The 14,854-nt window shown below is 42.3% G+C and overlaps 1 protein-coding gene across 5 annotated transcripts in view; it reads left to right on the plus strand.

Moving 5' to 3' along the window:
• Window positions 1–14,854, plus strand: part of PPEF1 (protein phosphatase with EF-hand domain 1) — a 96,828-nt gene that overhangs the window by 54,249 nt on the left and 27,725 nt on the right. For 4 of the 5 annotated variants that reach the window (XM_019525461.1, XM_019525464.1, XM_019525463.1 and 1 more), the window contains 3 exons: window positions 7,499–7,677; window positions 10,021–10,135; window positions 13,587–13,633. In XM_019525461.1, the coding sequence (XP_019381006.1) occupies window positions 7,499–7,677; window positions 10,021–10,135; window positions 13,587–13,633 (341 nt within the window). The remainder of the gene's footprint in view (window positions 1–7,498; window positions 7,678–10,020; window positions 10,136–13,586; window positions 13,634–14,854) is intronic. The other variant, XM_019525465.1, reaches the window with a different exon arrangement.

Genomic DNA, 14,854 nt, shown 5'->3' on the forward strand with positions numbered 1-14,854 from the left:
TATGGACCCTGTCCCTGCTTATGCCTCACTCTGGGCATGTCCAGATGAGCATGCACATGAGATCTGCGGAGCTGCAAACCACATACACTGCACATGTAGGTGTTTGCCATGCTGCTAATTGGCAGTATGGTGGGGGGGGGGTTGACACCAGGAGATCCCAGTGTCAAAAAAACCTGTGCCTGAAAAAAGCAGAGTTGCACACGTGGCAGCAGCGTGTGCTGCCCAAAACCGGAGCCTGGCCAGCCGGAGCCATGCTTTGGCTGCCGGCCAAGCCTCATGCACCGGGGTACCACTGCTGGAGCCCCAGAAGGCCCCAGAACCCTAGGTAAGACTGCTGGAGCTAGCCCAGGTGCTGGTCCCAGCATTCTCTACCCCAACCAAGGGAACTTGCTGTGTGCCAGAGCATGCATGCATGAGTGTTCCCCGGGGACAAGTAGCAGCAGCATAACTGTGTTTCACTGGTATTTGTCCCCAGGGAAATGCACATTCATACTTGTCTGGATGCACCCTAGGGTATATTATAGGTTGGGTGCCTTTCAGATCTCAGTTCCTCTAAGCTTTTTTCAGTTTGAGATGGAACTTCTTCCTGGTAGCTTACAGACAACATCAGCAAATGCTGAACCCCTTAAACTTCAGTTAGTACTCCTGGTTATTTATGGAAGTTAGGTTTGATTTCTTGTGGCCCATGGGTGAACCATTAGGGGATTTGGATTTTTGTTTGTTTGTTTAAAAAAAAAAACAGAAAGAAGGAAATATTCTCTGAAAACAGTCTGATGTTCTCAGGATCACCTGGATTCAAGTATTATCTCTTGCCTGGGAGTCTCACATCCTAGGAAAATGTTCTATTTTCAAATTTTTCACTTCCTGAACCACAGGGATAGACACAAAATGCAGATACACCTCTTGTATACCATCAGGGCCCTGGCTCTCACTGCTGATTAGCTGCAAGGGCTGCCTGCCGTGTTGCCCAGCCCTTTCTGCCAATTGGTGGTGAAGTGCAAGGCCACATGACAGAGCCTTCACAGCAAATCAGCAATGGGGGGCAGGGCCATATGATAGATATTCCTTGCTGCCAATCAGCAGTGAGGAGTGGGGCCACTAGTGCCCCTCAGCCAGTCCAAGCTGGCCCCATGATCTATCCATGAAATTGGCTGGCTGCTGCCTCGACTTGGGTAGTTCCCTAGACATCAGTGCCTGTCATCTTTAACTGTTTTCTGAAGTTGAATCAGAGCAAATTGTCCCTGTTCTCAGTCAAGTAGCACCTGGCAGCTGTCTTGTATCACCGTCTATGGCTAGATAGTGTTTTTCTACTCCCCTGTGCTAAAATTCTTGATAGGTCTGACCAAGGTATTCCCACCAAGGCAAGATCTGATGTCAGTCTAATTCTTGAAGCTCTCTCAAAACTACTGTTCAAGCCAATGGCCCTATGTTTCCAGCTGTGTTTGTCATTAGAGATGATCCTCCTGTTTTCCAGATCCTCCCTATATGGTTTTCCATATGGGTGGGGTATTCTTAAGGACACATGAAGGTGGTCATAGAGTTCCACCTAAATAAACAAATCCATCACCTGATTGTTTTCCCCAAATCTCATGTGTCCAGGATGAAGACATCTTTCTATATCCTCAATGTGAGATGTACCCTGGCCTTCTTAAAAAGGATAAAACTGTTTAGGACATTCCCTCAGTTTTGCATGGTCATAGCAAAGAGGGGGAAGGATGTGGGCATCTCTTCACAGAGACTTCACATGTAAATCTCAGATTATGGAAAAATAAATTATAAAGGAGGGTGGATCTTCCTGCTTTGCATTGCAGGAAAATAGTTCCATACTTAAGAATTAATAAATCATTTCAAAATATTATGTGGTTTCTGAAGCCTCCAAGTTGATTGCAGTGCAAAGTGTTACTTCAGCTGCTGTTCTCCTGGGACTCTGGAGGTGTTTTTACACCTGCTCCAGAGGTGGGGGGCAGAGAGTACTTTAATTAGTGGGCTCCAAGAGCCTTGGATTCTTAAAAGAGGTCAGATCAGATGAGGGGAGTGTAGTTCCCTGGACTCTTGTAAGGAAGGGCTTAGAGGAATTAACTGGGTGCTTAGGAAGGAGCCCTGGGAATGGGTTCTAGAGACCCAGAGCTACAAACTCTCCATTCTTGTTGTCCTGGGACCTAGCCATTTGGGTCTGCTTGTAACACACTGGTAGCCTTCAGAAGTGCTGAGCACCTACTTACACTGCAGTCAGTGGAAACTGGAAAGTGCAGAACATCTTATGAGATCAAGTTCTTGTTGATGGTTTAATCCAGTTAGACTGACATGCACTAAGAGTTGAAACAGGAAACAGCTTCCTTTTCGTTCACTCACTCAACTTTTTATTTTGAATTTCCTCTAGCTGTTCCTCTAAAACAGCTCCACTAGGCCTATATCAATTATCTGGCATGCTGCTCCAAAAGCCCAAATACAGTTATAAAATATGGATGTAAATGTAATGAGGGATTCAGCTGCTGAAAGCTTCATTGCAGCCAGTTTTGTAGCTATGACAATAAGTAATAAATCCTTTCTATTAAGAGTCAAATAAAATCCAGTGCAAGAAATTAAGATCAACTGCAGCCAACTAAATCTGTTTACAAAGTAATCTTACAAAAGCAACACTGACTCCTCCTTAGCAACCACTAGCTAGTTCTCTATAATAATGAATGTTGTATACAAAAGCAACACTGACTCCCCCCTAGCAACCACTAGAATGCTTTAATTAGCATACTGCTACTAGCTAGTTCTCTATTTTATAATAATGAATGTTGTATACAAATGATATGCAGAAAGCAAACACTTCAGTCTACCACATGCTCAAAATACAGGTTAGTTTGCATTAAAAGAACATAGCCCTGTGTTGAAACAATTTGTAATATTTCCACTTTCTCCATGCTCAAGGAAGACTAGAACACAAAATGCTCCCCTATTGCTTATACTTGCTTCTACAGTAATTTTATGGCAGGTGGCCAAGTCATGACATTGTCTCTGAGTGCTAGCAGAAATTAACATGCCTGATGTTTCATTGCTGGAGCACAACTGTGAAAGTAGTTTTAGTTTAATTGAAGGCTTTTTGTTTTGTTTCGTTTTGTTTTGTTTTGTTTTGTTTTGTTTTGTTTTGTTTTGAAGGAACTTTTGGTATTTATCATGGAGATAAAAAGATCTACAGCAAAACAGGGTTTAAAAAACAATTAAGCATTTCAATTTTTACTGTTGTAAAGAGAAAGAGGAGCTCCTAATGATGAACAGCAAATATCAGATTTACAGTTCTGTGAGGCAAAGGGAGAAGAATATGGTTTGGAGACAGGTGGTATTGCTCTAGATCTAGAACCTGATGAGATACTATTTTATATGAGAAATAATTATTGGGAAGTTAGTATCAATTCACTAAATAAAAACAGGAACTAGTTCATCACCATATCATAAGTGCAGCTTATTATTTATCTTATTCTTTGGCAATCCCTCACAGTGAAAGATGATTGTCTTCAATAACTGTCTTATCTATGTGTACGAAAATGACTGATGAGGCCTATCTGGGATCAGCAGACTCTACTGCAGAATGGACGTGTGTTTCCATGTGGAGTGGCTGGTGCTTGATACTTGACTTGTTCTGTGACACTGTTTCTGCCACTCCTGCTTTTCCATCTCCTCTTATTGTCATGAGGTTTCAAAGTACTGAGATCCTTGTAGCAGACTCTTCCTCCATACGGGGAGGTCCTGAATGATAGTCTCCCATGAGTTGACATCAATGTTTCATTTTTTAATTTGGCCTTGAGGATATCCCTGAAGCATTTTCTCTGCCCTCCTCTTGAGTGTACTTCTTGGCTGAGTTGGGAAAATAAAACTTGCTTCACTAATCTGGAGTTAGACATTTGGATGACATGTTAATGTTGGTGTGTCTGTCTTCCCACCTGATTCAGAGGATCTTCTGCAAGCAGCATTAATGGTATGTTGCCAACAACTTTTGATGTCTCCTGTACATTGTCCATGCCTAAGCTCCGTACAGCAAGCTGGAGATCATAGCTGCTTGATACACCATGGCCTGAGTTTTGGATCTGATGCTGTGATCTTCAAACACCTATTTCTTCAGGTGTCCAAAGGCTGCACTTGCACATTTCAGGAGTAGTTGGATTTCTTCATTGATATCACCCTCTTGCGAGAGATGGCTTCCAAGGTCTGGGAAAAATTCAACATTCTCCAAAGTCTTACTGTGGATATGGATTACTGGAGCTGGGGACAGGAGCTTGTTGGTGGAGAACCTTAGTCTTTTGAATGTTAAGCATCAGTCCCATTTTCTTGTATGATTCAGTAAAGATATCGATGATTGCCTGAAGGTCTGCTTCCAAGTGAGCACACACGACAGCATCAGCAGCATAGTGAAGCTCAATGATTGAGGTCAGGGTGGTCTTGATTTTGACTCAGAGCTGGCTGAGGTTAAACAGCTTACCATCCATTCGGTATTTTAACTCTGGAAGCTAATTAGTGGTCAGCTGTAACATCACAGCAAAGAATAGTGAGAAGAGTGTTTGAGTGATGATGCAGCCTTGCTTACCTCCTGTTTTAACCTCAAAGAGATCTGTGATAGATTCATTACTGAGAACCACTGCTGATATACCATCATGGAGCAGACAGAGAATGATGACAAATTTTGGTGGGCATCCATACTTCAGAAGGATCCTCCACAACACTTCTCAACTGACAGAGTTGAAAGCTTTTGTGAGGTCAGTGAAGGCAATATAAAGAAGCTTATGTTGTTCCCAACATTTCTCCTGCAGCTAGCAAGCTGTGAAGATCATGTCAGTTGTACCTCTTGAAGCCCTAAACCCATGATGGAATTTTGGGAAGAGCTTTTCAGCAACTGGAAGGAGACAGTTCAAGAGGGTTCTCACAATGATCTTTCCTGTGCGGGACAGCAAGGCAATCCTTCTGTAGTTTCCACAGTTGGACTTGTCTCCTTTCTTGAAGATTGTCACAATAGTTGCGTCCCTGAGATGATCTGGGATTTCCTCATCATTCCACATCCTTAAGATGAGGAGATGAAACTGCGATGTGAGCTCCTCTCCTCCCTGTTTGAAGATTTCAGTGGGAATTCCATCTGCTCCAAATGCTTTGTTGTTTTTTATCTGTTTGGTGCCTTCTCTCACCTCGTCAAGGGTTGGAGGGATTCCAAGATCATCTCTGACTGGGTGTTGTGGGATGGAGTTGAGAACAGTCTTGTCAACAGCAGAGTCTCAGTTAAAAAGGTCTTCAAAATGCTCTTTCCAGTGGGCATTGATGGTTCTCCTTTCCTTGATCAGATCTCCTCCATCCTTAGGACTCAAGGGGGTTGGTCCCTGAGTGCTTGGACCATAGATGGCTTTGGTGGCACTGAAGAAACCATGCATATTGTGGATGTCAGTGACATGTTGAATCTCCTTGGCCTTGTCTTCCCACCATTTGCTCTTCAAATCACGGGTCCTCCTTTGGGCCTGTGCCTTGGCTTGTTGGAGATTTTTTTTGCATGGAGTTGATGCTGTTTTGATAAACACAAAAGGCCTTGCTCTTTTGATTGATCAACTCTAGGATCTCCCAGTCATTCTCATAAAACCAGTCTTGATGTTTCCTGGTAGAGAATCCAAGTGTCTCTTCACAGGCATTGATGATGGTGGCCTTGAGGGCACCCAACATGCTGCTGACATTCTCCTATTGTTGATTGGAATTCACCAGTTTTTCATTGAGGCACCGGTGGAAGAGGTCTTGCTTGCTTGAGTCCTTGAGTCCTTTAACATTGATTTTCCATCACCATTGCTTCTACTGCAGCCATCGTTTGGGAGCCAGTTTGAATGACATAATGGAGTGGATGAGTCAGCGATTAGTCCAGCAATCATCAGCTCCTAGTATAGCTTGAGTGATGCAGACAGCTTTGTGATCCCAGGCACAGCCTATGACATAGACAGTCAGGTGCCAGTGCTTAGACTGTGGGCATTGCCATCATGTCCTATGCCTGTTTTTTCTGGTGGAACAGGGTATTGGTGATGGTGGGTCCATGTTCTGCACATTTGGTCAAAAGGAGGATGCCACTGGAGTTGACCTTTCCTTGCCAGTGGTTCCATTCCAGAAGTTAGAGTCCCTTCTGACTCTGGCATTAAATTAACCAAGAAAAATAAGTCTGTCTCCCTCTGGAATGTTAGAAAGGACTTGGTCAAGGTTGGCATAGAATTCCTTCTTAGTTTCATTGGCAGCGTCAAAAGTTGAGGCATATGCACTAATGACTGCATATTGGCTCCCTGCCAGTTTAAGATGGATTAATGAGGTGCTCATTAATTCCAATAGGGAACTCATTGAGTAGGTTTATGAGTTAATTCTTAATGGCAAAACCAACTCTGTGAAGTTGGTGTTCTCCTTCCTCTTTAGCTTCCCAAAAGAAGCTATACCCATCTCCATGTTCTTTGAGCTTCCCATCTCCCACTTGCCAGGTCTCACTTAGTGCAGCTACATTAATATTGTGTCACCTGAGTTCTTGGGCCACAATTACAGTGCAGTGCTTTGGGCATTCACTGTTAGGGTTGTCTGTGAGAGTCCTAATGTTCCAGGACCCGAAAACGATTGGGTGTTTTCATTGGTATTTTCAACTGCAGTAAAGGTGGTCCCACTGGATGTTGTTGTCCAACCAGGACGAAATGTAGACAGGATATGTTTAGGGCATCTTTTCTAGCCCCCTCCCCATGTAGGGTGAGCAGAGCAGATCATGAAAAGGGCTGCGTAGTCATAGTTTCAGCTGCCAAATCACACTCCTATTTTGTCCAAGTGCTAGATGATCTTGTAACTGCCACCTTCATGCCAGTTCATGACTAAGAGCATCCAGATCTCACAATCCTGCTCCCATCACCATTAGCTGGTCACCAAAGGGCTTAAGGAATGTGCTGGAAAAGCTGTTTTCATGGAAGATGCCTATGCATGATTTCTTTTATTGTGGAGATGCTGCTGCACATAGGCTTCCAGATGACTCTTAACAGAACAGGACCTTGATCCAATGGAAAAGAGATCAAGACAATTGGGGATCTTGTTCTGCTGCAGCCTTCCTTCGCTTTCACAGCCATTGAGATTTTACCTGCTTCTGCCTGCTCCACCATTGAGAACTTATAGACCTATGGCCGGGGGCTGGGCAGACTTATAGTGGCAACCTGTACTTGCCATGTTAAAGCACTGTCAAAGGCTATATGTGGCTTTTTAGGAGGGAAACCATTGCCATCTGCTGCCCTTACTACATCCTGGTGGTGCTGCTGCTGCTTGGACCATGGCTGCTTATTTGTCAGAGTTACCGCTGCTTATTTCACAGCTAACCTTCCCTGAAGGTCATTTCACTATCTGTCACTCGTGGACATGCTGGGTAGCAGTACAGCTCTGCCCCACAGTATTATTTATACATTAATGGCAGAAAGGCTTGTGTCGCCTTCCAGAATAACAAACTGTTTTCTTTTTTTCACTTCTCTTGTTATAGATTCAGTTTCTCACTTTTTTGATGGCATCAGTGATTTTAATACCACCAGTTCAGACCTTGTGTTACTAGAATATGAGAAGATGATAGAGGTTCCACACTCCTATCGTGGACCTCGGCTGTCCTTTCCACTCACTGCTGAGGATACTGCTGCTCTACTTCATGCTTTCAAGTACCACCAGGCAAGTTGGAAGCAGAGATGAGGCTGATTTATTTTTTAAATGGAATTGTCAGGCCTATGATAAAGTTTAATATCAGATGTTTTATGGAGAAATATGCTGTTATGGAGAAGTATTTCTTAAAATTTAGTCTAAGCTCTTTAGAAGGAGACATAGTGACCTGTTGTGGGTACAGAAGAGCTAAAGATCTGGTATTGATTTTAACACAAAGTTAAGTATACGGTGCTTCAGAAGATAATGATCAGGTGAGTAGAAGTATTTTATCTTCAGTTGCTGGGGCAAGAAGCTGTCCCTCAACTCTCTCACCAATCAAGAGCAGGTGTTACTTTGTGGGTGAGGGAGTTAAGAAGGGGCAAAGACATTATTTCTCTCTAAAGTAGACATTAAAAAAAATTAATATAAAAAAGTGGGAGAAAGACTCCATTGCCTGTTCATTTATTGGTCTTTTGAGATGGTTCAAGTCTCAACCATAGTGGGCAGGAAAGCTTAAGCTGACTCTGCTTCCACCTCTTAGCATATCTTCTTAAGACCCTTTTCCTTAGTGTGTTCATCTGCAAAATGGCATTAATGCTTATAGTACAAAGTGTTGGGAAGGTGATCCATGTGACCATTTAAACTGCAAGTCTAAGTGCTAACTACTAGTACTCTAAGCGCTAACTACTAATAGTCCAGCAGAGTTTTAAATTTACTGAAGAATGGTACTTCCAGTATTTTCCCTGGGGGAGAGAACTAGCAGACAGAGTATGCTAAACAGAAGAGTAAATGATAAAAGTCACCCTTCAGGGTCGGCTATCTCACCTCCAAGTAAAAATTAGGGTTTATTTTTTGATCAGGAACCTTTTTAAAAGATGTAGAGGGGCAGTAGTTTGCCTTTGAGACTTTTCTTTTAAAAGGCAGTCCCCCAAGTCAACCTTTCTAAATAGGTCTGACCGTCTGAGTAGAACTTCAGCTGAATAATGTATTCAGATGAATACTTTAAAAGCTCTAAAATCACCGTCTGCCAGGATAATCATACATACCATTAACAGAAGGACTCCCAGCACAAAACAGCTTTTGCAGCAGAGGGGAGCAAAGAGATTAAATATCTTCAAGACAAACAGCAGATCTGACAGAGAAGGGTTCTTGTTTGAAACAGGAACTCCTTTATAGTGCTGCATTTTTTAGCACCCCATGTAAAGTATGAACAGTTACATATCATGCTACAAGGGTTCTTTCAATCCTCCAAGATCCCATAGTACTCCTTTCTCCTTCCCCCCTGCCTCCAAGGTGGGAGGGAGGGAGAGCAGCTGCTGTAGGTTCAGTAACAGGCTGATGCTACTGGACTTGGTTCTCGGTGATAGGGGGCAGTGTTGCATCCCAGCTGGGACTGGGAGTTGCAGCTCTGCTTGCCACAGCTGCAGGGACCTGTGCTGCCCCTGAAGCACTGGTTCCTGCCAATCTCTAAGGGTGCAGACAGAAGCTACATTTGTTGCATGATTGGCCCCCTGAAAGTGCTCTGAAACATTCACGGCTGGTTAACTGCATAATGAATTAAGACTGGCCACATGTGCAAGGTAATTACCATGCAATCTACTGGCTAATTATGCAATAAATTTAGACTGGCCACACATACAAAGTAATGCTCGCACCATAAACATTTCCATCCAGCTATAAAAAAAGCCAACCAGCTCCAAAGTTAGCACTTGAAAATGTGTAACAACTTTATAGCTGGTTTCTGTCCAGCTTTAGTTTGAATGTGTGGCAAGGCCCTGAAGTATACAAGTGAAGCCTTCCCTTCATATACGTGAAGCTGTGTAGCAGTTCTCTAGGGCTACTAGAAGTTAGAGCATGGGAGCTCCTGATTCTTGGCATTAGAACATGTGTTAAGAACATGTAAGCTCAGTGCAAACAATCTGTAGGTGACAAGTACTAATAGGAAATTCATGGTTGTTTGGGATAAACTAGGCCAGTAGTTCTCAACCTATTTTGTACCAGGACCCATTTGTAAACATTAATGACCAGTCCTGACCCAGTGCCCCTCACTCCCATGCTGCTGCTTCCCACTCCCAGGACTCAATCCCTCAGTGTGTGTGGCAGGGGGTGAGTGTGGGCGGTATGGGGGGCTCCAAGCAGCCCCTCACAGGTTGGAACTCTGGCAACCTGCAAGGGAAAACCTACAGTTTCCTATGTTTTTCTCTTTTAACAGAGAATCTATTTTTAAAGTTTGTTCGTGACCTTTTCATATATTCTTGGGACCCACTTTTGGGTTGCGACCCACAGGTTGAGAAATGCTGGATGAGGCTACTTCATGAAAGGTCTGTTTCTATCTTTCATAAGCCTTCCTTATTTTGTCATGTTCCTTTGCAGCAACTGCATGCCCGCTATGTGTTACAGCTTCTACATGAAACAAGGAGAGTTCTTCGACAGATGCCAAACATCACCCATCTGTCGACTTCCTATTCCAAAGAGATAACCATCTGTGGTAAGGTACCCATGAAGAGAGCTAGTTTTGGCCACAACATGATACTGTGCATTGCTTTGTATTCAGAGGAGGATACAGATATTTACAGCAGCAGTGATGGCTGGAATGTTCTAGATCAATGGGGCTCAACCTTCTGGCCCTGCTGGCCAGACAAGTGGCATGGCACCAGATTCCTATAAACAGGGTTAATTTGTAGGTGCAACCCTGTGTGCCAGCCAGGCCCCGTGAGCCATATCCTGTCGCAGTGTGATCCTGTGTACTGGCCAAGCCCCAGCACAACCCCACACACCAGCCAGTGTCATTCAGCCCACTGGGTGACCCACAGGTCCAGAATGATGGCAAAGTTAAGTGCTGTGCCTCTGAAAGTGGTGGCAGTAAATGCTGTTACTGCTCCCCTGTTGCCAAATTACCAGACCCGTGGGAAGCCCTGCAGGCTAATGACATGGCCCTGCAGGCTGGAGATTGAGCACCACTGCTCTAGATAGTTTTAAAAGAGTGTAGATCTACCCAAACCAAGGAAGCAAATGGTGTTGAGTCACCCGGTGGTACATTTTAAGAAAATCAAAAATCTTCTTTTGCTTTTTTGTCCTGGTATTATTGGGTGAGTCAGTGTTTAAACCAAGCCCATTGCAATGCAGCTTAAAGCGCCTCCCCAGTACTGCCCTATGTAAAAATTATGCTGCTAATGCAGTAAATTTTCTACCAGTGTCATCATCAGCCTATTGCAGTGTTTCCCAACTTTTTCCAGCCCACAGCACACTTACATTAATAATTTTTTTCCGCGGCATGCCTGGTAAGGCCTTCCCCATTCTCAGACCTATTGTAGCTCATTGCCATAGCAACATTCTGCGGCACACCTGTTCATTTTTGACAGCACACTTTTGTGCCGTGGCACACTGGTTGGGAAACACTGTCCTATTGTGTCCTTGAGAAAAGGGTGTTCCATCACATCTTGCTTTGCAGTGCTTTCAGTGACAGTTTCCCTGAGTAAAGAGTGTCATGTTCCTTCTTGGCTTATGCATTGGGAGGGGAGGAGAATGCAGCCTGATGTCCAGTAAATCAGTAGTGCTCCCAGTTATTGTTACATTTTCTAACAGAGCTGAAGGGTGGCAGTGTCCTGAAATTTTGCCTCTGCCTTTTCCAGTTGTAAAATGAAAGGTTATGTTGCTTGATGGACATATACTGCAGCCAATAGTCAACATGCTGAAATTAACCACATTTAAGATGAAAATCTGCCATCTTTATGCTCAGCAGCACCAAACCTTTCAACTACCACTATTTCTATGGACACCAGAATGAAATGTCTGATTAACAGCATGTTTGTCCCTGGAATAGGTTATATTGCACACCTAATATGCATAATAACTTTTGTTAGTCTTTGTCTACTAAAAGGATGAATAGGAATTAATTATTCTTTACACAACAAATATATTTGTCTTCACAGTAATGTAAGATGTGGGTAAAAGTTTCAGAATTAACTCCTTGTCCTCCATTCATTTTACTATGCTGTCATCTATTAGTGATAAAAGGATGATACATCATGGTTTATTATAACAACATCTAGCTGTGAAACAGAATAGTAATAGCAACATTAAATTCTGGCAACTAGGGTTAACATTCTGAGGAATGCATAATGTATGATGACAGGTGCAGATAGATACCAGCATTTTCATTAGAGTTGCTTAAGCACCTAATGCAATTGCAAATAAGAGTGGATTTTTAGTAAATGGCTCTTCATACAAAATATCACTGGACTTTAAAAACAACAACAAAAACATAAACCAAAGAAACACGTGCTCACTGGTAAGCACCTTTTGCTAATAAATATAGGTATCTCCTCCTAATTGTATCCTCATTAGCACTATTTAAGCAGCATCTAAAAAACTTCCCATCCTGCCATTCAAACAAATAATAGCCTTTGTAGCAGATGAAAGCCATATTCTTACTGATGTTGAATCCAAAATATGATTACTTTAAAATAATCTTTCACTCCTTTCAAGATTCTCTTTTAATACCAAACTGCTTCTGAGGCGTAAATATTTATCTGGCATGTTTCCCTTAATAGTCTGGGTCCAAAGACCATTGAAGTCTAGGGGACTCTTGTAACAGACTTTCAATCAGGCATTCACAGAGCTGCATGTATCATCCATGAGCAGGATAAAAATGCCATCTTGCTCCTGTTTTTAACATTAGTAGTGAAAGTGTGAGATCACTGGCGTATTCTGGGTAAATTCTGCATTTTATTTGGACAGGTAAAAAGCCTGATTCCACACCCTCTCCCCCGCATTGCAGTGGGTGAGATGCACTTCCACTTCTGTGCAGAGGAGATCTATACAACAGAATCCCTTTGCATAGCAGCAAGTTTGGTCTGCTGAATAGTAGTTAATTCCATTAAAAACCTTTCTGGTGATGCTTAACTGCTGCCCTTTGTGTAGAGGTACAAAGGCTTAAGATTCCTTATGCTTTCTCTTCCTCACCCTGCTCATGGTAATGTGAATTATGGCCCTGTATTATATTCTGTAGATAATCTATTCCAATAGTCTAACAGATGCTAGATGATGGATTTTTTTTTTAAAAAGGAATGATTAGTGACTTCTTAAAAATTCTGTCATTCTGCATGGGCATATAAATTAATCTAGTTGCCCTATTAAGCATGGTCATCTGCTTAAGTACCTTAGCACATATGAGCTATGTCCATGGACAGGCTAAACATTTCTTCCTAGGCTCCTATCTATTTGGTGTTAGTATTTGTAGGGAGCCTCTCACTTGCTATGACTGTTAGCATAGCACATTTACGGAAACTAAGATTCACAATATATTTTACCATAGAGCAGTGGTCTCCAAAGGGAGTGCGCAAGATGATCCACTGGGGTGCAGGAAGAAATATTAGAACTTCTATTTACATTTATTTTTTATCTAAAAAAATAAGAATGAAATTAAGCTTTACTAATATTTAATATATGGGTTGTCACTGGCGCCCTCACTCGGTCTATATGTCAGACGGTCACGTCACGTACGGTACGCAAGTAGTACATGTATATAATTTATAAATAAATAAATATACGTATGCTGGAGATGTGTGCTCAAAAATTTTTTACTGATGGGGTGCACGATCAAAAAAGTTTGGAGACCACTGCCATAGAGCACTGGGATCTTCATTTGAACAACCATTTTCAAGCATGCCTCTGATCTGATACTATTAAACAGCCCCCACTTGCAATGCTTAAGGCTTTAGTTAAGCAATTATGTACTCCATCAAGTACATAATGGACAGACTTAGGTGTGAAACTGGCCTGCATATTTAAAAAACAAGGACAGCTCTGCAAAAGAAAACATGACAAAGCGTGTTAATATAACTACTTATAGTGTAGCTCCAGCTTTCTCATTTGTCTGTAATGGACACCTTGTTCCCTACTTTGTTACAAAACTTGGAATGCTCTATTCCCTTTAGGTGATTTGCATGGAAAACTGGATGATCTTTTGCTGATATTCTATAAGGTAAATAATGCTCAGTTAGTAAAACATTCTTTACTCCAGGGCTGGCTTTAGGAAAACAGCTGAACACCAGCTAGCTGCTGTTTAGTATATATTATATTCAAGGAATGTGTTTGCATGTGTGTGCATATGCATGCATGTGTGTGTGTGTGTGAGTATTAGACATAATAAAAGAGAAAGAGAAAGAAAAAAAAAGAACTCATTACAATAGTTTGTATCGGTTCTTGGGCAGCTTCCATCTTTCCATCTCAATATCTACACTGACTTTGTGAAAAGAGAAATCTGGGTGTTTGGGGCTCTCTGACAGTCCTAAGTGAATGCCACACTGAGGGCATGGACTGATCAGAGGAATCAACATGGCAGATTAACTCCTTGTAATTTCTACAAAATCCCATTCCTGCACTTTTGGAAAGATTTAGTTCTTCAAAAATAAGGAGCCAAATGCATCCCTACTGTAACTCTATAATCCTGGATGATTCGGCTCATGGTGGAGAATACAACAGTTTTCTTTGGCTTTTTAAACCTTTCAAGGTACAGTAAAAGCTGTTATCTGGCATCCATGGGGAATAAGGGGTGCCGGTTAATCAAATATGCTGGTTATCTGAGAGCTTATTTCCAGCAGGTTGGAGGCGTCTTTGCCGGTGCACCAGGGCTTTCACTCCCTGGTGTCAGCGTGCCGGGCGACAGGGAGGGGAGCCCCATGCAGGCCATGGTCCTCAAGGAAGAAGTGGGACTGAGCAAAACCAGAAGTGCCATGGTGGGACTTCTGGTTTTGCTTTTGCTGCATTGATCCACTGCCATAAACAACAGATGCTGTCTATGACAGATGCTGATTAATGAAGCATTCCGGATGGGAAAGAGCCAGATAACACAGCTTTTACTGTATATCTGAAAAGGGTGTTTTTTATTTATGGGAAGCACAGAGCAGTTCTGTCTGCTTAAAAGCTTTCCAGCTCTCAAAAGTGATTGTTTAGTGAAAATATCTTGGGCATTTCCATTTAGCTTTCAGCAGCTATTCATGCATTTCCTGTTGAAACATAATTGCTTCACTAATGTAGAAAAAAACAAAATGCCGGGCTTTCTCCTCAGCAGTCATATACTTAGCTGAAAGCAAATAATTTTTCTTACAATAAGTTCCAAATTTCTTTCATTTTAGCATGAATCCCCCCCTTTCAATTTAGCAGATATTCCTTCTGATTTTTTTTTTTTTTTTTTTGATGACTG

Source organism: Gavialis gangeticus, unplaced genomic scaffold (genome assembly GCF_001723915.1).
Source record: "Gavialis gangeticus isolate Ggan-Ray unplaced genomic scaffold, GavGan_comp1, whole genome shotgun sequence".
NCBI classification, from domain to species: domain Eukaryota; kingdom Metazoa; phylum Chordata; order Crocodylia; family Gavialidae; genus Gavialis; species Gavialis gangeticus.